The 23,998-nt window shown below is 43.2% G+C and overlaps 8 protein-coding genes across 9 annotated transcripts; 2 read left to right on the top strand and 6 right to left on the bottom strand.

The window, feature by feature from the left end:
• Positions 1–252: 252 nt before the first annotated feature.
• On the bottom strand, positions 253–1,458 carry RB195_003128 (uncharacterized protein; the record flags this gene model as incomplete). Its single annotated transcript, XM_064200667.1, has 1 exon — positions 253–1,458. One exon carries the CDS (start codon positions 1,456–1,458, stop codon positions 253–255), a length of 1,206 nt encoding a protein of 401 aa, XP_064056548.1.
• A 284-nt stretch (positions 1,459–1,742) lies between these two features.
• RB195_003127 (uncharacterized protein) lies at positions 1,743–2,138 on the bottom strand (the record flags this gene model as incomplete). The annotated part of the gene is made up of 1 exon (XM_064200666.1): positions 1,743–2,138. The coding sequence occupies one exon, from the start codon at positions 2,136–2,138 to the stop codon at positions 1,743–1,745; it is 396 nt and encodes a 131-aa protein (XP_064056547.1).
• Positions 2,139–2,311: 173 nt separating this feature from the next.
• On the bottom strand, positions 2,312–2,743 carry RB195_003126 (uncharacterized protein; the record flags this gene model as incomplete). Its single annotated transcript, XM_064200665.1, has 1 exon — positions 2,312–2,743. The coding sequence occupies one exon, from the start codon at positions 2,741–2,743 to the stop codon at positions 2,312–2,314; it is 432 nt and encodes a 143-aa protein (XP_064056546.1).
• Positions 2,744–3,078: 335 nt separating this feature from the next.
• RB195_003125 (uncharacterized protein) lies at positions 3,079–3,417 on the bottom strand (the record flags this gene model as incomplete). Its single annotated transcript, XM_064200664.1, has 1 exon — positions 3,079–3,417. The coding sequence occupies one exon, from the start codon at positions 3,415–3,417 to the stop codon at positions 3,079–3,081; it is 339 nt and encodes a 112-aa protein (XP_064056545.1).
• A 545-nt stretch (positions 3,418–3,962) lies between these two features.
• Positions 3,963–9,487, top strand: RB195_003124 (uncharacterized protein; the record flags this gene model as incomplete). 2 transcript variants are annotated; one of them, XM_064200663.1, is made up of 9 exons in its annotated part: positions 3,963–4,021; positions 4,825–4,900; positions 5,015–5,314; positions 8,501–8,534; positions 8,593–8,606; positions 8,694–8,773; positions 8,830–8,928; positions 9,280–9,365; positions 9,420–9,487. In XM_064200663.1, the coding sequence occupies 9 exons, from the start codon at positions 3,963–3,965 to the stop codon at positions 9,485–9,487; spliced, it is 816 nt and encodes a 271-aa protein (XP_064056543.1). The 2 variants fall into 2 exon arrangements, with proteins under 2 accessions (XP_064056543.1, XP_064056544.1); XM_064200662.1 differs by having other exon boundaries at positions 8,501–8,606; positions 9,420–9,465.
• A 1,071-nt stretch (positions 9,488–10,558) lies between these two features.
• RB195_003123 (uncharacterized protein) lies at positions 10,559–11,011 on the bottom strand (the record flags this gene model as incomplete). The annotated part of the gene is made up of 1 exon (XM_064200661.1): positions 10,559–11,011. One exon carries the CDS (start codon positions 11,009–11,011, stop codon positions 10,559–10,561), a length of 453 nt encoding a protein of 150 aa, XP_064056542.1.
• Positions 11,012–12,695: 1,684 nt separating this feature from the next.
• RB195_003122 (uncharacterized protein) lies at positions 12,696–13,136 on the bottom strand (the record flags this gene model as incomplete). Its single annotated transcript, XM_064200660.1, has 1 exon — positions 12,696–13,136. One exon carries the CDS (start codon positions 13,134–13,136, stop codon positions 12,696–12,698), a length of 441 nt encoding a protein of 146 aa, XP_064056541.1.
• A 1,268-nt stretch (positions 13,137–14,404) lies between these two features.
• RB195_003121 (uncharacterized protein) lies at positions 14,405–20,559 on the top strand (the record flags this gene model as incomplete). The annotated part of the gene is made up of 7 exons (XM_064200659.1): positions 14,405–14,482; positions 14,589–14,744; positions 14,805–14,948; positions 15,428–15,777; positions 19,913–20,096; positions 20,149–20,271; positions 20,320–20,559. 7 exons carry the CDS (start codon positions 14,405–14,407, stop codon positions 20,557–20,559), a joined length of 1,275 nt encoding a protein of 424 aa, XP_064056540.1.
• Between the last annotated feature and the right edge of the window lie 3,439 nt (positions 20,560–23,998).

Here is a 23,998-nt window from a genome sequence, read left to right as displayed (position 1 = left end):
TGGCTGCGGACCCTTTTTATCGTTATAATTAAGATCACTCCAAGCAGACCTTTACTTACTTAGATACTTAGTCACTCGTCTTCGGACGTGCTTGCCCCAGCATCTCTTCCACTCGTTTCGTTCCCTCGCCATTGTCATCCATGATGTTCTCAAGCTTCGTGAGTGACGTTGACGAGGTCCTTGAGCCATATCCAGATGAGCTCTCATCCGTGCAGCGAACTCGGGGGCGTTTAGCGTCCCTTGGGATCCACTCTAGTGTCTTTTAGTCCATCTATCGCCGATTCTTCTCATGATGTGACCGGCCCATCTATGTTTTGCTTTCGATACATATTCCGCTGAGTCGCGAAGGCGGGACATTCTTCTTAAGTCGGAGCTACGAAGACCGGCAAGGTGTTGCGTGCGCCGGTTAAACTTCAGGAGACATCTCTCAAGGGCTCTGTGGGTAGTAAGTAGCTTCCTAGACGTGGCCGCGGTGTCTGCCCACGTCTCCGCTGCGTAACAGAGCGCTGGAAGGACTGTCGAGTCGAACAGATGGGCACGAAGATCTTGTTCCGTCACTTGGTCCGTAGCTTCCCTGACGGCTGCGAATGCTACCCATGCTGCTCTCATTCTTCTATTCAGTTCTTCCTTCAAGTCGTTTTCCATGTTCATAGAACGTCCGAGGTATACGTATAACGGAGTTTCCACGATTTGGGAGCCTTGAAGTTGTACTCCTCCGTCCTCGCAGTGGGTGTTCTTCATGAACTGTGTCTTCTTTCTGTTTATTCGTAGTCCTATTCTCTTCCCTGCTTCGTTCAATTCGTTGAGCATCATTTTTGCTTCATTGGTACTGCTCGAAAAGAGAACGATGTCGTCCGCGAAACGAAGGTTTGAAAGAAATCTTCCATCAACACTTATGCCCCTTTCTTCCCAGGATAGTGATTTCATTATCCATTGCAATGCAGCCGTGAACAGCTTCGGCGATATAGTATCGCCTTGTCGTACCCCCTTTTCAATGGGTATGGTGAGAGGGCGGTGGAAAAGCTGTATCCTAGTCGTGCATCGATCGTAGCAATTGGCTAATGTCCTCACATACGACACGTCCACACCTTGATCGACCAGCGCTGACAGTATTGCATTCGTTTCTACACTGTCAAAGGCTTTCTCATAGTCGACGAAGGTTAGAACAAGGGGCAGGCGGTATTCCCGGCAAACCTCTATGACCCTCGACACGGTCTGGATGTGGTCCAAGCAGCTGAACTGCTGGCAGAATCCAGCTTGTTCTTGATACTGGGCTTCATCCAGCGTCCTAGATATGCGCGTGAGGATGATCTTGGTGAATAGTTTGTATAACACGCTCAGCAAGCATATCGGACGGTAGTTCCGAAGGTCCTCTCGGTCACCTTTCTTATGGATAAGAACGGTTCGCGAGGTCTTCCACTGATCTGGAATCCTTTCTTTCTGAAGGTAGGATGTCATGTGCGCTGCTAAGATTGAAGATGAAGCGGATGGCCACCAGCCCGAAGAAAGTCTGCTGATATAAAATCAGGTCCTGGGGCTGTGCTAGGTCTCATGCTCTTGATAGAGACTCGTACTTCCGAAAGGAAAATCCGTGGTGGAACTTCGCCAGTGGGGATGATTGGGCTCGACACAGGAGTTGATGAACGAAAAGGTTCGAGTAGAACCTCTCCGTAATGATTTCCATCTCACGACGAGAAGACGTGCGAGTCCCGTCTTTGCTCAGCAAGGTTGCTAGCGGAATATTATATTCGCGGAGATCCCTGCGGCACTTCTTTAGACTTCGTTCTTCTTTGTGCTGCTTCCAGAATCTTCTTCTCCCTGTACTTCAAAAGATCCTCCTGTAACGCTGTTCTGCAGCTAGTGTTTGCTACCAACCGCTCAATGTTCGGATCAAGCCTCAAAGCTGTTCTTCTTTCCAACAATTCCTTGGTGGTCTTCGAATTTCGATCCAAGTTTGTCGTGCGCGGCTTCGAGGCACGTTCAGCACAAGCTCGTAATTCTCTGTGCAGCATCTCGTAGTCCACGTTTGGGTCCTCCTCGTTGTGCCAGTCACCTTGGGACAAGGAGTCTTCGAGTACGCAATCGTCGTAGACGACTTCTTTTCTCCTTCGTTGCCGATAGCAGATGTTCTTTTCCATCGTGTGCCTAAGTCGTATTTTCGCACGAAGCAGACGGTGATCAGAACCACTACAAAAGGATGGTACTACTGAGGCGTGAAGTAGACACCACCTCCGGTTGATGAGTATGTAGTCGATCTCCGCACGAGTCGCGCCATTGAGCGATTCCCATGTCCACCGACGATGACCTTTTTTCATGAAAAGAGAGTTCTAAGAAAGAGGCGAGCGGCGGACAACAGTCCGGCGAGACGATTGCCATTTTCATTCCGGTCCCCTAGTCCAAATCTTCTTATCCTGTATTCCTCTTCTGTGGCCTTTCCTGGTTTTGCGTTGAAGTCTCCGACAACGAATTTGTAGAAGGACTTCTCGTTGCGGACTACTTCCTCCATCTCCTCGTAAAACGCGTCCAATTCGGATGCATCAGCTGCTGATGTTGGTGAGTAGCAGTTGATGATACTGATTGATTTTTGGCGCATAGGGCGGAGGCGAAGAATGACCAGACGAGGTAACAGGATCTTGTGAGAATCGACGAGATGGACGACAGATGGGTACACAACAAAACCAACACAGCCTACAATTCGCGATGGAAACTTCTCTCCACGAATGACGAGTGTACCGTCATTCATCTGTCGCTCATACGTCGCTCCTTCTGCACTTGGTCTCCTGCAGAGCAATCACGTGAAATTTGATACGCTCTGCAGCTCCGAGAAGGGCATGCAGGTCAGCGTCTGTGGACACTGTTCTCGCGTTGTAAGTACACAGTCTGAGACAGTCTCCATAGCGAGTCGTGCGTGTGTCGCCTTGATCCAGAATCAATGACGTCCTGAGCAACCTGAGATTCGATTACCTCTCACCTCTTTCTTCCCTGCTTCGTTCAATTCGTTGAGCATTGTTTCTGCTTCATGGTACTGCTCGAAACGAGAACGAAGCCGTCTGCAAAACGAAAGTTCGAGAGGAATCTTCAGCTGCTGATGTTGGTGAGTAGCAGTTGATGATGCTGTTGGGCTTTTGGTGCAGAGAACGGAGTCGAAGAATGGCCAGACGAAGTGACAGGAATCTCGTGAGAATCGACAGATGGGTGCACAACAAAACCAACACAGCCTACAATTCGCGATGGAACCTTTCCTCCACGAATGAAGAGCGTACCGTCATTCATCTGTCGCACGTCGTTCTTTCTGCACTTCGTCTCCAGCAGAGCAATATCGTGAAATTTGATACGCTCTGTAGCTCCGAGAAGAGCATTCAGATCATCGTCTGTGTTCTCGCATTGTTGGTAGTCGTAGTCTGAGATAGTCTCCATGGCGAGTCGTAGTAGCCACCTTGCGACATTTCGCTGAGACGGTGGTGAATCTAAGCGGTGGTTTACTCTTAGCTAGGCTTCCGATTCCGAGAAGTCGGAATGTCGAATATGTCGAACTCCTTCCAGCTTGGGAGACCCTGACAGAGGACGAGCCTCTGCTGTACATTGCACTTCGACGCCTAGAGTCACCTGTACATCACTATGATTCGGTAAACCCTTGTAGAGGTCTCCCCGGAACTTTTTTCTTACAAATTAGCAGTAGCAGTTCTTGCTTATAGTCTGATATTCTTGGTATTTCTGTACTGCTGTGGAAGAAATAAGGACAAAAGTAACTTTCGCATGATGTGTCACTGGCAAGTAATATAGCTCGATAAAACTTAGGTCATACATAGAAATGAAAAGAACTGCTACAGCGTAGTACGAGAGGTAACTGAGAGAAACACGCAATGATACGAGCGGAAATAATAAACGTCAATTAAATGATAATAAGGTAGTAGTTTACTGAAGATCTATGATGGTCCCCTGAACATGATTCTTAACAGGGTATGCGATCATCACGGACAGCGATGCATGCTTTGCAACGTACTCCCGCGCTGACTACAATGTAGATAAGCAGTTCTGGTGGGGCGTTCCATTTCTGCACCAGGGCGGTTGACAGCTGCTGGATGATGGGTGACATCATCTGGCGTTCGGCTTTCTGTACAGGACTGAGAGACCTCTTGCAACATTTCATTCATTTCCTCCAAGCTGTTAATATTTTAGTTTACTTTGCCTGTTTCGCAACCAAGTTCTGCACACCATTTTATTTAGCTTCAGAAAAATATACGCAGCTATAACATCTTTGTAAGCCTCATATTAAAGTTTCAAAACTCACTTTGTGCAGAAATGGGCAAGTGTGGCGCAGGTTAGTGGTCCGCTGTGACTGCACGGTCAATGGAATCTCCCTAGTGCCAGCCGAGCCTTTGATTACTCAGGGGTGTTTAGATTGACAACAGACTTGTCTGGGAGAACAAAAAGTCTGACTGGATCATTGGCTATCTCCCACAAATCGTTGTATAGGCCAACACACGTTCCAACGCCTAAAAAGACTACGATTTGCAGTAAGAAGAGTTGGTGCATCGCAAGTGGATTAGTACGCCAGACAAATAAATAAAACAAATAATAAAAATAAAAAAGGCAATAATAATAATAGTTCAAAAGTAGAAAACTTGCCTGCAATGCGGGTGTGTCTCTTTCGGTTCCTGTTAGTGCAACGGTATCATTTTTGTAGAGTGTTTTCGTGACAAGAACAGACAAGACAAACTCATTCACACACAAATATTATTATTGCTATTGTTATTTGATTCTCACATCTCCCATTCTATCTCCTCCATTCTATTTCTCTTATCAACTCAATTATTGTTTCAGAAATGTCGGCGAAGTAAACCATGAGACTGGAAAAGGTGCAAACTACGAAGTTCCTGCAAAAATCACTCCCATACAGGTTCCAGAATATCAACTTTGTTAAAAACAGTCTCATTTCAATTTAGAACAATTTTCCGTAATCTCGAAAGTTGTTGACTTTTTTACGTCAGTGTTAACGAGCAGTTTATTACAGGTAAAACCGTCGTCCTTTTACAATCAAGGTCCCCAACCGATCCAACCATATTTACCTCAATCACGAACGAATAGCGGTTATCAGCAGCTGAGTGGAGGTTATCAACAGCCAAGTGGAGGGTATCAGCAGCCAAATGGAGGTTACCAACACCCGAGTGGTGGCTATCTGCAACCTCATCAGAGCTTCCAACCTCCACCTCCTTCTCTTCTACAACCGCAGCCATTTTCTATTCCACAGGCGCCAGTTTATCAACCGCAACCGCCCTATCAAGTATCACCAGTGCAGTCAACACCACAGCAGGTAAGAACGTTTGGACAATACTCTTGGTGAGACTCCAAGCGTAATTTTTTTTTTGCAGCAGAAGATAGAACCTTTGTGAGGAAGAATTTTAAAAAAACATTGCAGGCCGTCTCCTTTCTTTTTCCGGTAGTGATGCTAAAGCAGAAATTATGCAACACCGATTACGGGAAGGATCTACTCAGATGAAAAACGTCTTTTGCGTAGTTAAAACATATGTTTTCAGCTAGTCGGTGTATTCATCAAAATTCCATGCTTTTCTCGGGTTAGGAATGACTGACTTAATGGGCTCATGTTATCTCCTGACGCGAATATCCCCATCTCCGCCGAGGTGTGAACATAGCTCTGCACAACTTTGTCGATCTTCTGCGAGAGCTGGCACAAAATCAATCCATTCGTCGCTATTTTATGTCTGCAGAACTTCTGCCTCTCCTAAACAGCCGGCGAACTCTTCAGAACTCGCTGAACATGGCGATCTGCTTGTCTCCTCAGCATATGTTCAAAGAAGCGAAGACGATTTTTTGTTATCTTTTGATCGCAGTGCAGGATTGGGATACCTCCGCGTGTCATCCGCTTGATTTCTGCATAGAGATCTTCATTGTGCCATACCACAGGCCAACGGTAGACAAGCAGCCGTCTAAACAACTTTCTTTTCGTGCAAGCTAGCATCTCCATCACCGTAGATGGTGCTGCCCGAGCCTACGCCATCGACTGGTTGTCCGTCCACCCTGATTCCTGTTTGAGGTCTCGAAAAGACCCACATCTGCCTGCACTTATCAGGGCGTACACATAGTCTATAGGCTGCAGCTAGCTTAGATACAACATTGATATCAGTATCAAGTTTCGTAGTGCATTCCGCGACTATAACAACATCGTCGGCGTAATCGAGATTAGGGCAGGAGGACCCTGATATTGCTCTTGTCTCGGCAGGACAGTGATCGACTGTTCTTCGCATGATGTTATCTATGGCGAAGGTGAACAAGAAGGGTTTTGCGATTGTCCCTTGTCTTACTCCAGTTACCAGTTCTAACGGTGTTGTACATCTGGCTGATGTTTGAACTGCAGCAGCTGTTCCTCATCAAGTGGACAAAGGAACTTTCCTGGTACTCAGGCTTTGAGAAGACGACTTCGATATGGAGAGTCCAAAGCGGCTTCAAAGTTAAGACTAATTGCATCGGAATACCAGTGCCAGATTTCGATTACTTTCCCGACGATGAACAGTTGGTCAATTGTGGAGCGGCCGGGATGAAATCTGGTTTGCTCGTCGCGCATTGTTTCTCCACATGTATCTTTTGTCAATCCATATTAAACGGATCTTTCGTCACCTCACGAATCCCGAAAGAAGCGAGATGCTTTTCTGCGTCATCGCCTCAACCAGATTTTCCATTTTTCATCTTCTAGATGCAGACCAGAACCTCCGGCTCCATCGGTGGTTCGCCGTTAACCCCACATCTCGGTCTATGAACGTGCTCGAGTTCAAGGGCCGATGACGCTTGCCGATACTGCAAGATCTTGAAGTGATGCTTCCAAAATTGGTAGTGTTGCTTCACCGAGACTCCCTTCATTAGCGGTGTTTAGCACAGGCAAACATCACTTCATCTTGCCGGTGTACTGTCTTAGTAAAGCATTGAAGTTCTTCTTGTTCTTATCCTCTTACGCCTTCTCAAGCTCCTTCACTCTTGGGGTCTATTTGTTTCCAAGATCACGTCTTAACTGACGATGCAACTTTGCTCTCAGACCCTTTTCGTGGCTGACGTCACCTGTGGTGCAGGCATCGTCATACACTCTCTTCTTGGTCTGGAATCCATTATTGATCGACATTCGTTAGCGAAACTTCTTTCTGTATTCATAGTCTTTCAGACCTGCCACGTCAAATATCGGTCAATGTTGAACTCCACTACTCCTTTTCTGGAACCGTACCATGAAGCTGGGAAGAACTAGATGGTGATCAGAGTCTGTTGCAACGTCCCAATTAGCTCTGGATTCTCTGATATCTAAATGAGGAATGTTTTCCGTCAAAACACAGTCGAGTTGAAATTTCCTCATCATCCGTTTGCGCTGCTTTTCAGGCATTAAAAGAGTTGAGCCCTGTCAAGTAAACTGATGACACGGGTGATTCCTCCTGAACGTGAAAGCGATGATGAGATCCGTCTGTTTACATAAGTCGACCAGATGGTCACAGTTACCCGACGTGCGGTCCGCTCAGATACCATTTTTCTAGCACATCGAATTGTTGTTCAAGTCAGTCGCGTCCACTGCGTCGATTCCGACAATGACCATGTCCTGGTTGAGTTAGTTGAGTATATTATACATCAACACATTGAGCTAATCATAGAAAGCGTCCTTATAGTTGCCCTCAGCGGAGTCCGTAGGCCCTTGAGGACTAACGATCACGAGTTCACGTTCTCCATAGTCGTACAAAGGCATATAGACGTCTTTGAGTGAAATTCCTCAATCAGGTTGGTGTAATACCTCCTCACGGGTATTGAAAGCCGCCTATCTTCATTTCATTAGCATCGCCAAAGAATGCTCCCTCCAGGCAGCCCACCTTTCAGTTTACGGATTTTGGCGATGTGCTGTACGACAGCACCTTTTTGGAAAGTATGGAAATCTTTCCGCATATTACAGTGCTGGTCATATAGCTCGTACGTTCCCAATGCACACACTCGAATTTTTGATTGTGTTGAGTAGAACCAGTGTCACCACGAGCAGGTAGCAGTGAAACTTGCATACGCGGGCCCTTTTCAGAAGCAATGCAAAGAACCCACGCTTCAGATGCATTTAAAAAGATGACGAGAAGTAGAGAAATAGAACTTTTGTGAAGATTTTTAAAATGAATTCGTATCTTAATAGTTGCAGTTGAGGGATCTTCAAACCATTAACAGATTAGAACCTAAAGAAACGTTAGAGTTGCTCCATTAATTAACACTTACATTTACATTGATTTTACTAATCTAAGGCCTGATTCATATTTTAGTTGATGTGAAGTTAAGGTGAAGAGCAGGATGATTCTTTTGGTTCTTTTAAGTTCCTCTCAGATGAATTTGTTACGTCAGTTAATTGCAGAATCGAAGTCTGCATTAAAAGACATAAGTAATTATGTAGTTTGCATCATAAGTAATTTAGAAGAATTTATTATACTGAAAGGTCCTCTCTGGAACCGTCAATGACTAAGATGAATTTTTAAAGGGTTGCTGTGGTGGTCAATTGTTCAGTCAACAAGGTGGTTTATGTATGCCGATGAATTTCAATCCTTGCCAAGGCCGGCAACAGTATTCAAGTGGAGGAGGATGCGGTGCTTTATATCCTTAATTAAATCCGATAGTTTTAGATCTTTCGAAGATCTTACTCTCATCTTCAAGACATCGGCATTTTTTTTAAGGTGTCTGTTCGCCAACTTGCGTTTCGGCGTGCCCCCGCTCCGCACAATCTTGTGGCAGTGGTAACTGCTGCGTGGCGCGGGTAGGTTGTCAACGATATGCGAAAAAGCTATGAAAATTGGAAATTTTTGGCTTCAGTCACCCGCTTGTTGTCCTCAGCCTATGGCTTCACTATGTTGTAATCAAGTGGTTCAGTCATGCTGTCAACCACAGCAACGACAATGCTGCAATTCGCAGGTACGTGACGACTAAGGTTGAGCAACTCAAAAACGTTATAGGTCAGATACCTAAATTTGACCTTACTTTGGTTTTATGCAGAAAATAACTTACTTCCTCTACTTCCTCTTTTTGATTCATTTTTACTTTGAAATTTCTGAACAAAAATTCCTTCCAATTCTAAAGAAGACTATTTGTAAAAACTAGCCAAGCCACAATGGCGCATAAAGTAGCTACCGCTGAAAAAAACAATCTACTTTTGTTATCATTAATACATTCATGGTCAACTAATAGTCGAGCGCTGACTAAATTGATAGCTCAAAAACCTCATGAGGAGAAATCATTGCCTTAGCACCCAGTCACATTTTCCAGAATTCGTCTTGTTGCCCAAATCCATTCCAAGGCTGTTGCTGTAACCGGAGTCAAATGTCCGGATTGTGCCGACGACGCTCTAAACGGTAGCCCCTTTGATTATACATTCTCTCCAAATACTCTCTGAAAGAAGTTTTCAGGTCGGTTGGTCGACTACTTGGTCTTTGCGGGTCAGAAATACGCTAGATTATTGCAACAGTTTACGTAACTTATTATGATTCGTTGATTATTTCTACTCTTGCTTTCTTTTTGTTGTTTTTATTGTAGTTTCAATGGGCGATTACCCTAAAAGTTTGATTCTGTTCCCTTATTCCGTGTAGGATCTCCTCAAAATATCAGCCCTTAATGCATGTCTGTACTACAATTTAGCAGCGATTTAGTATTTCAAGTGGCAGTGAGATGACTTCTTGACACCTTTTTTGCGGCAACATTACATTCTCCGTATGTTTCTTCCATCTAATTACTGTAATGTTCGGAGTTAAGTGACATGACTGCAGAGCTATCGTCTTTCATCCCGGCGCCAGGAGTAGTATATGTTCATGTACATAATTATTTTGTTAATGATATCCTCGCGATATTGTGTTTCTTGAATGATATTGCTCAAACTAGTACGTAATATGCTCATATGACTCATTAATTAAGAATGAATTTGAAAATTACATCATTTTTTTTGCCTACTCCCGTACTGCTGAGTACTTTTCGGTTAACGTATATTGGGGTTAGGTGCTAGAAGTCCAGTTTGTCAATAGAAGAAGTAGAAAGGAATAGAAAGAAGTAGAAGGGATGCCTACGGTAGAACTATGACATTCCGAATTCGTGTGTGCGACGTAGATGCAGTCCATGATGTGAGTATAAACTCAAACTACGGTCTAAACGCTATAAGTAGCAGTTGCGCGCAAAAAGTTGCTTAAACAATGCAGTAGATGGATTTATCTAACACATGCCAAAACCAACAAGCACAAAACGTTCACAATATTCGTTCACAATATACCAAGTCTAGCTAATGAGGTAAACACTAGCCAACGTGTTGCTGTTTGAGGTTGCTTACCGTTTGGTTGCTTTGTGTAGGTGATAAGGCGCTTGAGAGAATGGATCACTAATGGCTTTGATTTTTCCAGGCTCTGACAAAGGCGAAAACGCTGAAACGTTAGCTGTTAATAAATATCAATACCAATCTTGGCCACAGCCCAAGCAAATCAATACGAAAGTTACGTATTCAACATGCCAAGATTCAAGAACAGTCGAACTTGGGCAATTCTGAGAGATGAGTCAGGCCTTCTTAAGCCGACAAAGGTGAAACATAGTGGCATTTTGTACTCTCGCGATACCTCGATGAGTTTCGTTGAAATGTGAATGTCGTCAACGGTGCTGAATCCTTTTCGAAACCCTGCTTGCTCGCATGGCTGTCCTTCATGCAAGACGTTTCAATCCTATTAAGGATCACAGTTGTAAAGAGCTTGTAAATGACGGATAGTAAGCAGATTGGGCGATAGTTGTGGATGTCATGTGGATCTCCCTTCCTATACAGCAACACGGTTTCGCTGGTCTTCCAGTGTTTGGGGACCTTGCATTCCGACAGGTAACAAGTGGAGAGTCTCGTCAGAGTGTCGATGAGAACTGACGGAAAATTTTTCAAATCTTCAGATCTTATCCTATCGGCACCGGGTGCCGTACGATTTTTTTTACTGACATTATACCATGTCGTACTTCGGACGGGAGAATTGAATGACATGTCCGTCTTTCCTCAGATCGTAGGCAAGCGGACATGGCTGTCAAAGAGATCAAAGTAGAAGTCGTAGATGATTTTCTCCATTCCCCTTTTTGATGTTGTGGCTGTTCTATTTGGGTTCCGGAGAGCACTCATCCTCGTCTTTCGATTGGCGAATTCTCAACTGGCGTAGCGGATGCTCTTTCCCGCTTCTTCAGCTTCAGTCAACACTTCTGCTCTTCTTTCTTTGACGTCTTCCTTTATCGCGTCTCTGCAAAGCCTTGCGAGCTCGGATGTGGGTTTCTGAATGTCTGCTGCTCGTGCGACCCCACGCGTATCAGCTCTAGAGTTTCCAGAGACAGGAGTCTCTTGGTGGGTTTAAATCTCTCAGCCTTCTTGTGCAGTCCTGAAGGTGTTCAACGAGCCGGTCATACTCCTCGTCGATGTTGTCTATTGCGGAATCTTCCCAAAAGCCGGCTACCTTAGCGAAGAGATCCCAGTTGATGGTAGTTCTGGGATTTTTCTCTCTGAACTTGGCGGCTTTCTCTGCTCCCCTTGTCTTCAGGAAGAAAAATCTTCCTCGGAGGAGGTGATGGTCCGATCCCGTATAGAACTTCGGCACAATAGCGACATCCGTCAGGCAAAACCTTTTACTGACGCGATGTGGTCAATTTCAGTATGGTGCCCTCCACCGAGTGACTCTCACTTCCAGCGAAAGGGAGAAGTCTTCTGTAATTGCGAGTTGCCATGGATGGTCTTAGTCGTCATGATGAACTCCGAGAGCCTCTGTCCCTGTTCATTCCATTGTAGACCGTGAGTCCCGATGTGAAGTTCCTCAGCGTTCTTCTCGGGCCAATTTTGGCGTTGAAATAACCAATTATGACCTTGTAGAAGGTATGCTCTTCTTCTTAGAACTTCTCCAGGTACACATAGAAAGCTTCACCAGTGTGTTGATGAGGACTAGCGATAGGTACTTCAGATGGTCAGGCACCATTCTGTCGTGACAGGGTGAAATATGGTTCGTCACCGACATGATACCGTGTCGGACTTCGGAAGGGATGACCTCTGGAGTGGCATGTCCATCTTCCCTCAGATGGTGAGGAGGCAAGTAGACGTAGCTGTCGAAGAGGTATGAGTAAAAGTCATCATTCAACTTCTCGATGTTGTAGTTGTTTGATCCGGGTTCCGGAGAGCAGTCATTTTTGTCTTACGGTTAGCGAAGTTCCGACGGGCGTAGCGACTGCTTACACCAGCCTTTGCTGCTTCAGCCAAGAATGATTCTCTTCTCTCTTCAAGATCCCCTTTTATCGCCCCTCTGCAGCGCCTCTGCGTGTGAAAGAAACTACTCGAAGAAGGCGATGGTCCGATACCGTATAAAACTTCGGTACAACAGCGATATTCGTCAGGTTTGGCCTGACGAATACCGCTGTTGTACCAAACCTTTTACTGACGATGATGTGGTCAATTTCATCCCTCCACCAAGTGACTCCCACGTCCAGCGTAAAGAGGAGGGTTTCTGAAATTGCGAGTTCCCATGGATGGTCTTAGTCGTCATGATGAACTGGGAGAGCCTCTCCCCCGTGGTCGTTCCATTATAGGCCGTGGGTCCCGATGTGAATTTCCTCCGGCGTTCTTCTTGAGCCAACTTTGGCGTTGAAATTGCCAATTATGACCTTGTAGAAGGCATGATCTTCTCAGTAGAACTTCTCTAGGTCCATATAGAATGCTTCGACTTCTTCTTCATCGTTGCTTGATGTTGGAGCGTAAGCGACGAAGATTGTCGAAACTGGCGTTGAACCACATCTTTTCTTCCGTAAACGTCCAGTCCGGGTTGTAAGGTGTTCGAAAGAGTCGATGTGCTTTGCCATACTCGTGTTGACGAGGATGCCAACTTCACCAACACCTTTACTGTTGTTCCTAAGAACAGTTCTTTTCTATTATCATACACGGCATTCAGTTGGTGGCGTCGTCTCGTCTCGGTCAGTCCGATGACTTCATAGGTGAACTTCCCGGCTTGCATAATCAGATCTTCAATAGCCGCATCCGATGCAAGTGTACGGGCGTTATAAGTATAGATCGTCATCCTGGTCCTTTTCCGTTTCGCTAGCCTAGATGACTCCTGCAACCCCGTCCTTCGTGGCGCTACCATTCCTCCAGAATCACGAGACTCTTTCTTATTACTGTACTGTGCGTAAAATTTGAAAATCCATGAGCAAGTTGCAAGCCTCTAATCCATCAGTTTTTGGTAGAACGTAGCATTCTCCCGTATTGGACAGGTGGAGCTTATTTGTTGGAGGCGACTCTAAACCGCCCCCCCCTTACACCTCCCAGTCACTTGAATGCAGGCTTTTGGCCGGACCGACGTGTGGCTTACAGAGACTTTATGAGTCAGTCCTGGCACAGCAGAAAGAGGGAGTCCATCTTCTAATCCAAGTGCGTCTCAGAGCAGGCACAAGATCGCTTTTGGCCCCTATCCGCCACCCGAGAGCGCGCCACGTAGCCTCGCGACTAACCGGCAGTTATCCCTCTAATGAGGGAGATCCGCGGGATCGACCTTGCATCCCCAAAAACAGAACTATGCTCACTAATTTGTAGAGACGCCAGAATGCGCAGCATGCGCCACTGGAAACTCTACAGACAGCTGCAAAAGTGGCTGTACATTAGCATCTGGTTAAAAGTGAACGGGAGCTCTACGACCGCCATAGGTTTTTGAAAGCTTTCCTCAGAGAGCTTCAGATGGTTCGGTATAGGTAAACTTGAATGGATTAAAAAATAGGTATAAAGGTTGCCTTTTCAAACGGAGCTCATTGTGAGGACGCATTCTTGCATCAACGTCACGCAAAGATCGCATATTGTACAACTTCTTTGGACTCCTGTTTTTTTTTTGTTCACTGATATGATAGAGGCTTTAGCTAATAAGACTCATCTAGTCAGTCCTAAGTTATGGTCCACACTTTCGTTCGTATGTTATGCAAGAGTAAATTGAGAACTTCTGCTGCAGGGTAGATCAACATCAACATGTTCGAATAAATCCCGTTTGATTCCAATCTCTCAAACCCTAACAATGACGCATTACTCAAAACATCCTGCATAATTAGCGCCAACAAGCTCGTGTGCAGTTCAAGCCACAAGAACGTTCAATTCATCATTCTGACGACCTTTAATGAAAATTTGTACATGAACAAAATTTCTTCAAGGAAAACTACAGCTAGGACAAGTACACTACAGATTTAAGCATCACAAATCTCTCGATTTCTGTAATCGTTTGAATTCAAACACTACTTATGTTTCCCAAGATTAGTATCACCAGAAAAACAGAACATCTAATCTAAATGAACCACAAGTGTAAACATTAGTAGCATAAAAGGAACAGTAGAAAGTATCACATTTCATTTGATTCTATAATTCGTCGAAGTTATGGCAAACCCACCACCAAAAGAAGATACTTGGGCATTTCAAAAAATAGGAACAAAGTTCCCGCCGAATCCTGTTAAGGTATATTAGCTCACTCTAGAGGACAACATACATTTGCTGTGGACATCCGAGAACGAAAGATTTGCGAATAATGGTGTGTGAGAAAGTAATGGCAGTTTTTCTCCAGGTCATGGGGGAACAAAATATGTATGTCGCTCTGTGGTACAAGCATGGAAGGCCAATACACGGAAGATCTTGGAATAATGGTGGTGTCGTCGAGTGTTCGTTTCCTTACAAAAAGGCTGAACTAAGAACTCCCCAACAATTAGAAGGAAACATTCAGGTTGGGTCAACGAATACCACTATCGATGTGACTTGTAAAAATTGCAAAATCCAATTCCAGGTGTTGCAATATACGGGCGATCACAATAGTCAAGGATTCTGGTACGAATGGATCAAGTACAAAGATCGACTTGAGAAGACTGATGAGCGTCAATTTTTGAAATGTGGTGACTCCTTTCCAATCTATTGGAAGGATCGTGAGGAGGTGAGGTGATATGAGAGGACATCTATGCCTGCCGTTATTTACCGGATGCACATTCACATTCATGGCTACTGTATCATCCGTCACTTCCAATCACCATTACATTAGTGGATGGAACTCAACTGCTAATCAGTGGAATATGCTTTGTATTATCTTTATAAGCCTTGAAGCGATACCTGTTAAAGATGCATTAATAGCGTTGCTTACGTTAGAGTCATCCCCATTCCTTGTCGTTGTGACAGGTGAATGCAGAGTCGCCCTACATCCTTGCAACCTTTCCCAGTTCCAAGCATCCAAAGTAGCGATAAAACGAAATGGTGTGAAGCGTTAATTTATTCGTATCTATTCAAAAGTATCACGTCGTTTTTGGTGACTTACTTCTCTGGCGAAATGTGAGAGGATCCTATCTGGAGGTGCTCTGATGAGTTCTATACTTTACAGCACGCACTACTGCAAATTCGTTTGTAATCAAGTTTCTTAAGGGACCACTTCTTGGATATGTGGACAACAGGACGGAAATCGCTCTATTCTCCTGCGATGGAACTGTTTACGAAAGGAAAGGACCCGAGCTTAACGATATGTACATAATCGTAAGAAACATAAAAGGAGGTCCACCGTTCTGCGAATGCGATCATTGCCCGAAAGCACCACCCCCACCTCCTGAACTTGTCCCAGGATCCGATTCAGGAACAGGAGAGACTTCAGAATCTTCTTCAGGAGCTCCTCCAGTACAACCTTTAGGACCTTGTCGAAGACATCCTATAGGACATCCTTGTCCAGTGCATCCTTGCAAGATTTGTTCAGCACGTCTTTCAAGACCACTTCCTCCAAGGTGAGAATGACTACGTCCTTATGGGAACTCTGTCTGGAAGTCGACAGAAAGAGCAGTGAGGTTGCGGATATGGTGAATACAGTTTATCATTATACTAAAGCAAACAGCAGCCTTATGCCTTGAAGAGTTCTGTCAGCGTCATATGACCCGATGTAGTGTCGTGCTCAAGTAAATCATCATCAATCTGCATGAGATAGCTGATCGCGAGTAAACGCAAACTTTCTTTAAATTTGAGGGAAGATTAAGAGGATCCTCCTTATGTGCCACAGCGTTGACAGCGTTCGCGATTGATACGCCACCGAATTTATCCTCTATCCTTTTTGATTCAAAGTATGAGTGTTTTGTCTCTGTCTCCAGAACAACTAGCGAAGAATAACGTACTAACATGAAATGACATAAACGTCATCATCGTACTGATCACAAGTATGAAGAGAAGAAAAAAGGTATTAGTATAAAATATAAATTACACAATGAGTTCTGAACTAAGGAGTACAGCCCTGCTTTAGAATGAGCTGTTTAAAAAATCTAAAGGTCAACTCTTAATAAAGTTCTTCCAGTCAACTGTTAATACGAGTACCATCGACTACTTGAATAATTGAAATTACTCCAAACCAGTCTGAACGTCCGGATAAGGCCGGACATAAGTCTTTTTGTGGTGCTCGGTTCGTCCACCTTTATCAGTTAATAGAAATTGAATGTAGTAAGACTTTCCTCAAAATTAAACTTTTTTCTAACAACGCTTCTTTCGTTTTTTTGTTTTAGAAATTTAGGCATTCATAAAATGATGATAAATTGAAGTGATGATTCCATGGCTCTCTTCTTGAAGGCGTCAGTACTAAATTTGGAGAGTATTCAAACTTGATTTTACACCTATATGCATTCTTACACATACATGATACCGTAACAATTTGGAAACGTAGTTCAAAGTATGAGGTTGTCTTTTTTCACCACAACAACTAGCGAAAAATAATGTGCTAGCATGACAACGTGTGTGAGTCACGAAATTCGAAAATGGGAGTGCGACGGATCCACCGGCGTCGAGTTGGTGCGCCGGCACCAGATATCTGTAAAATGAGGTGCCACGGGTTTACCGGTGCCAGATAGCTATAAAAGAGATAAAATGACATAAACGTCGTCATCGTACTGACAAAGAAAAGGTTCCACGTTAGATCTTGGAAACTGTCAGCCATTATTTAAGCAAGCTTTTGCATGCATGTTTGAAATTTTTGAAGGAAGGATGTTACCAAGTTGATGATTGAAACATGCAGGGGACAATCACTTCTTGACAAATTTACTTTTGTTATTGCGCTAGTTATTGCGCGGTACTACTGTACCGTGGCATATCAGGTCGGTGCTATGAGACCCATTCCACCCCATTATGGCAATCATAGACGCCGGCAAAAGATAAATGGTTTTTTATAGCCGTGGCCAGCCCTTTCATAGTCGTGGCCACTGGGCGCGTTGCCTTTCACCTCTATGGACTCCTCCGCATGTCTATTCCCCTTCACGTCTCAATTATCAGGTTGGTAACATCGGTTTTTCAGAAATTGGGAATACGAACCTAAACGGCTGCTTAAAGAGTAGCTAACATTACAGTTTACATTATCTGACGACGGACTCTATCCTTACCAGTACTACAGTGGGTGAGTGTGTGTGTGTATGAAAAATACCGCACACCCTTCATATGGATGCAACTCCGCCAGATTCTTCAGTTCGTCGAACGATATTGCAGTCGGTCAACCACAGCGAGGCTCATCTTCGAGTTTCTTGTTTCCGGCTTTGAAGCGCTGGAACCAGGCGCGCACAGACTGCTCAGAAAGGGCTTCAGTGCCGAATACGCGACTTAACTTTCGATGGGCTTCGCAGCGGGGTGGCCAAATTCGAACTCGTATAGGAGTACGTGCCGAGTATCGGTGGAATATTCTGCCATTACAGAATGAAGTAGGCAAGGAAGAGGTAGCCAGATATGTTATGTGTATACAAGGGGTAATGTCCTTATATAATATATTTTAAACAGGAACTTCCAGAACATCTCAAAAAACCTGAGCTACTGCGAAATCTTCGGCAGATACTTTCCGAACACCAGAATTTGTTGGTAAGGAGTGTTTGAAGTTGAAGTCTGAATGTTCTCCAAATGTAGAGCTCACGCATTTAGAAGAAGGACTATTAAATCTTTCGCCTTTAGTTATAATAAATGAGATGAAGAAAGATTGTTAGAGATACACAAGTCTAAAACGGCACTAATATTATTTTCGGTTAATCGAGGCGAACAACAATTGAAGCGAGCGAACAAACATCACAGAAATTCTGGAAAAGTCTGTCTTTAGCCGGACGTTCAGACTGGTGTTTCGAATAACATTTCTAAATTGTAGGGATATCGATGAACATCGAAGGATGTATAGATGTAAAATCAAGTTCTCTTAGTACTCTCCAAATGTAGTACTGACTCCTTTAGGAAGAGAATCACGAAATCATCACTTCAGTCCGTCATCATTTCATGAATTCTTAAATTTCTGAAACAAAAGAAGAAAAAAATAAGAAAAATATTAATTACACGGAAAATTCCACTACATTCAATTTCTATTGAGTAATGAAGGCGAACGAACCGCGTACTACAAGAAGACTGATGTCCGACGTTAGCCGACATTCAGACTGGTTTGTAATAATTTCAATTATTCAAGTAGTCGATGGTACTCGCACTGACAGTTGAACTAGAGCAGGACTTCAGATTCTCTGTAGTTTTCGCTTCCCTCGCCTTCACTGAAAATTTTCAAATTGATCAATGAAAATTAATAACAGTGGGTTTTTCTGCGAAATTAGAATAGTGTTTTCCTAACAATGCTTTCTTTTTCTTCTCTTATTTCATAGCATTCTTTTCAATTGCGTCAGTTCTACATTTATAAAACATTCAAGCTACAGCTGCAAACACTCCTTCGATAATAATATAAAAAAGACAGAATTTAAATGCATTACTAATTCCTCCTTGCTTTTCCCAACAATTATCACAGAATGATGTTTTAAAATAATGAGGTAAAGGAACGCATCGTCCTGATAAAGATAAGGTTCCACGTCAGATCATGTAAGTTGGTGACTACTATTTAAGCAGCAGTTTGCATGGGTGTTTCCACTCTCTGGAAAGGTGACTTACACACACACATAGCAGAATAAGCCCGTTATTATATAGCATGATTTTATTGGATGAAACGGGCAAGCTATCAGAATATTTGACATGCGTTCTATATAAATATTATAATCTTGATTATGCCATATAACTTCCGTTGCTCTTCGAACTGGTCGACCGCAAGTGATCCTTCCATTTGTTTCGATCGCGCACAACTGTCGCACTGTGACTTCTTCTTTTGCGTGGGCACGTAGAGCATCAAAATCAAAGGACTTCGTGAAGAAGTCTTACCATTCTCCTCGGCGGTCCTCCTTTAGTGCGCCCTAGACTGCAGGAAACGATGTCGTCAAATATTGAAATAGTTTTCTCAGGTATGTAACCAAACATTCGGTTATAAAATTTATTGTTCGTTAGTGTCGTATTTGCAACTTGGAAGCCAATCTTTTTTGACCATTGAAATTATGGGATGAAAGAAAATCCATTCATGTTGGTACTTTCCTGGAGCGTCGTTATAGTCTTCACATATGTGAAATTTCTCAAGTAAGTCTATTTAGGTTACGATAACACTGTATCGGTCCTTGATATCGTTTTGCATCTATGAACTGGTTAAGATCTAATTCTCCTTATTTTTCGACGATTTGCACTTAAATTGCTACATTCTTAAACTGCTGCATTAATTTGATTTTCACTCATTTTCTTTCCAAAGCTCAAGCGTAGCTTTCAACACTTTGTTGCGTATAGGTTCGTTCTAGCAGGTCGTAAAGGTTGAGGTAGAGCAGGATTTATAATTATACGAAGGTTCAGAGTTTTTTTTTTTAATACCGCAGTGCTGTCACCCAATTTTAGCGAGTAGCACTTGTCCCACAACCTTAAATTTTCTGCGAATACAATTACTAAATACTATTCATTCGACGAATTACATTGCAATTTTGGAAAAAAAAAACCTTTCCGATAGGAACAGTTTCCGCTGAGTATAAAAAATACTCAGACATGTAACCAGGTTGCAATATACAGGGTTATGATCGACGAATGGATGGATATACGTGTTGGAGATCCTTGGCCAACTAGAAAATTGGTTAAGGCGCTTGACAAAACTCTTGATAACACAATTCCCGGAGAAAACCCGGACCAATACGTTGCACTGTGGTACCAAGCCGGAGAACCAGTTATGGGACGGGTATGGAACGAAGGTGGCAAAGTAAGACACAACCTCCAATGTTGTAAGCTAAGAATACTGACATTCCTTCCAGGTGGCAGCAAACTTCTGTTGGAACAAAAACGAATATAAGGGAGATGTTGGTTCTATCCAGCTGCTTGTACATCTTTCTGAGTTCGCACGTGGCTTTGACTACAGCTGGATTCCGTTCAAACAGGTGCTACTAGTTCAGCCTCGCGAGTGTAAATTTTAAGCGGTTTTTTAGGCTGTGTCATTCGATAAAGACAGGGAGTGGATTCCGGTGCACGTTAATAACAGCAAAGGTGACATCTCATCTGGTGTTATCACGTTTGACGGGAAACAAATTCTTGGAAAAGTAGACGTCAAGAATGAACGATCATCAGCAGGATTTGGCGGCAAAGAAAACATGCTCGTCGGGCCTGCTTGTGCAGAAAACACTGTGGTCTTATGCCGCAAGGCAAGACGTGGTTATAAATTTGACTAGAGCATGAATGAGATGTTAAGATAGATTAATTTTCACTGAAGTAAGAAATTTATTCCTAGCTTGAGCATTCCTATACCATAATCCTTTTTCCTCCTTGACTTTTTTTTCTGGTTTCGGGCTACTAAGAGCCCACTTGCCTCCGCAACTATAAAGTTTTTTTTCTATAAAATGGGTGTTAGTGTAATTTGTCTCACTATCGAGTTTTGTGAGTGTAAATGTATAAGGCAAATGTATATTTGAGCGCATGTAGCGCAGTCGGTTAGAGTTTTCGCTGCCTGCACGATCGATCGGAGGTTCGAATACGTCTTTAGTGTTCACCAAGCCTTTCATCCCTCCGGGGTCGATAAATTGGTTCCAGGCTTGTCTGGAAGGATAAAATACCGACTTGACGCTAGCCCTCGCAAGTAATTGTATAGGCAGTTACACGTTCCTAAAACCTCAAACCGCAACCACGCTCAATTCTGAATTGAAGTGAGCGTGGTTGCGATCCCAAGGTCTCCCAAGCGGATTGAGTAACGCCAGACACTTTATCCACTTTATTCACATGTATATTCAAGAAGGGCATAAGATGTGCTATCCAAAAAATGTGGAATAATTGGCGCAAAAGCCCTACTTTATTGCTGCAAAATAGTGCTGGAACAGATGGAACGAAAAATCTAAATTTTTTGCACCAACTCCATAGACTAATTTAACAGCACCTCTAAGTCTGTGACTGCAATACTTTTTAGGCAATTCATTGCCTGTATAAATCACAGTTATTCAAGTTCAAGTTCATGTTTTGCGACGGTAGCTAGTGTATTCCTCGCAACTGCGTGTTCTTGTGAATGTTAAATTTCCTAACAGTAATACACAGAGTCGCGTTCATTTTGAAAAACGATGAAAAGCAAAAGAACAAAAGTTTACCTTGGAAGTTTTAGTAGCTTTATATGTTAATATGTTTTGCAATTGAGAACAATTGAGAATGCAGTTGAGAAGCACTGATAGTTGAGAACATGAAGGAAAGTTATAACTCTGCAGTTAACTGTGACAACAACTTTATCTAGAAACGGTCAAAAGAGACAAACGAATTATCGAATTATCTACCATCTCAATTTATCTTCACTAAAACTAAAACAGGTCCCTAGATGAGTGAAATAAATGTAAATGTGCATTGAATTGAATAATAATTGAAAAATTCCACTTTCCATGAACCTCGACATAGTTGGATGTCGTACTGATTTTGATAAGCTGTACGAGGTCGTTGAATAATTTTATTTACTAACTTTTCCGCAGAATTGCTTTCTTTGAAGCCTGAAATTGACGATACAATTTACAATTTAAACGACCAAACCTCTCCACCACTAAACACATAAACTCCATGCCTACTTTTTCAATCACCAACTCAGCGACTACATTGAATGCTCACTTTGGATCGGAGACGCTTAGGACGGACCGCTGACTGATCAAGAGAGCGAAAGGTTCGAATGTTTTATTCATATCGGAAGAACCCTCCGAGATATGGTGCGAGTTCCCGCGTTATCGACATACATTTGCCCTTGCGGTTCATATCAGTGTTTTTGGCTTGGATCCAAAAGCCTCCAACGGTTTTCGAGCCAGCGTTTAGATTCGTGCGCTAAGATTTGGACCTAAATTCCAAAATCGGCTCTGTCGTGCTTTTGTATTCTATGGGCACCTAAATATATCCATTCTCGTAACCTGTTCTTTCCGTTCACGTGCTCTTTGATGGAGACATGTAGCCGTCGTTTCGTTTCACCGACGTATTCGTCGCCACAGTTCGTGCACTACAAACGGTTTCTGCCGTGCGGAACACGTTGTTAATCACAGGATTCTTCATTTGAGATGGATGAGAAGAGAGAAATTGAACCAGAATGTTCTTATTACTGCGTCTACAATAATATTTCCTTTGGTACATACCGTTTGAGATGCCAACCTGTTCAGAGAAGGAAGTCAGTTGCCCTGCGGTTCCTCCTTAGTAAGTTTTAGTTTTACATGTTCTGACTATCGGGTCAACAGGTCAAAAAAGACACAAAAGGACGGCGGAGCCGAAATTGCGAAATTAGGGTCAAAATCTTAGCGCACGAACCTAACTGTTGGCTCGAAAATAGCTGGATGTGTTTTGGATCCAAGCCAAAAATCTAACCGTTGGCTCGAAAATCGCTGGAGGCCTTTTGGATCCAAGCGAAAAACCTTAAAATGAACCACAAAGGCGAATAACCGTAGACAACGTGGGAACTCGCGCCATATTTCGCATTGTTCCTCCGATTCGAATGAGACACTCGAACCCATTCGCTCTGGTGATCGATCAGTCAGCGTCCATGCTGGGCGTCTCTGGCCCAAGCTGAGCATTCAGTGTAGTCGCTGAGATGGTGATTGAAAAAGTAGGCATAGAGTTTATGTGTTTAGTGGTGGAGAGGTTTGGTCGTTTAAATTGTTAATTTCAGGCTTCAAAGAAAGCGATTCTGCGGAAACGTTAGTAAATAAAATTATTTAACAATCTCGTACAGCTTATCAAAATCAATACGACATTCAACTATGTCGAGGTTCATTGAAAGTCGAACTTTTCAATTATTATTCAATTCAATGCACATTTACATTCTAGGGGCCTGTTTTAGTTGATGTGAAGATAAATTGAGATGGTAGATGATTCGTTTGACTCTTTTGACTCTTTCTAGCTAAAGTTGTTGTCACAGTTAATTGCATAGTTAATGTCGCCATTGAAATGTGTAATTTTTACAAGTACTATTGAACAATGCATTACATTAACAAGTCATTCCGGCAAGCTTAAATAGCTAAAAGTTGATTTTACTGTTCCAGCTGAAATTTTTACTAGGTTTTTTCATTGGGTTGTGGTTGTCGGCTGTTCAGTCAACGAGGTGGTTTATGTATGCCGATAAATTTTAATCCTTGCCAAGGCCGGGGGGAACAATACTCAAGTAGAAAAGGATGCGGTGCTTTTTGTCTACAATCTTCGATAGACGTTCCTTCAAGATATTCAAGCTTTTTAAGGTGTCTACTCACCAGCTTGTGTTTGGGCCTGCCTCAGTCCGCATATATTTGTATCTGTGGCAGCTGCTGCGCGGCGCGGCCAAGTTCCTATCGATATCCGAGAAAAACTGTAGAAATTTTGACATTTTTGGTTTCAGTCTTCCGCTCGTTGTTCTCAGCCTATAGGTTCACTTGGTTGTAGTGAAACGGTTCAGTCGTGATGTCAGCCACAGCATTGACAATCCTGCAATTGCTTGGTACATGATAAATTAGAATGAAATAGTGAGCGATTCAAAAATGATATTAGTTGGAAACCTAGCTTAAACATAACTTTGATTTTGTCTGCAGAAAATGACCTAATTCTTCATTTCGATTCGATTCCAGTTTCAAATTTATTATCAAAAATTCCTTCTATTTCCTAAGAAGACTTCGTAAAAACTAGCCCACGTTACAT

This window comes from Necator americanus, chromosome IV, assembly GCF_031761385.1.
Source record: "Necator americanus strain Aroian chromosome IV, whole genome shotgun sequence".
NCBI lineage: Eukaryota > Metazoa > Nematoda > Chromadorea > Rhabditida > Ancylostomatidae > Necator > Necator americanus.
This window is presented reverse-complemented; position numbering and strand designations above follow the sequence as displayed.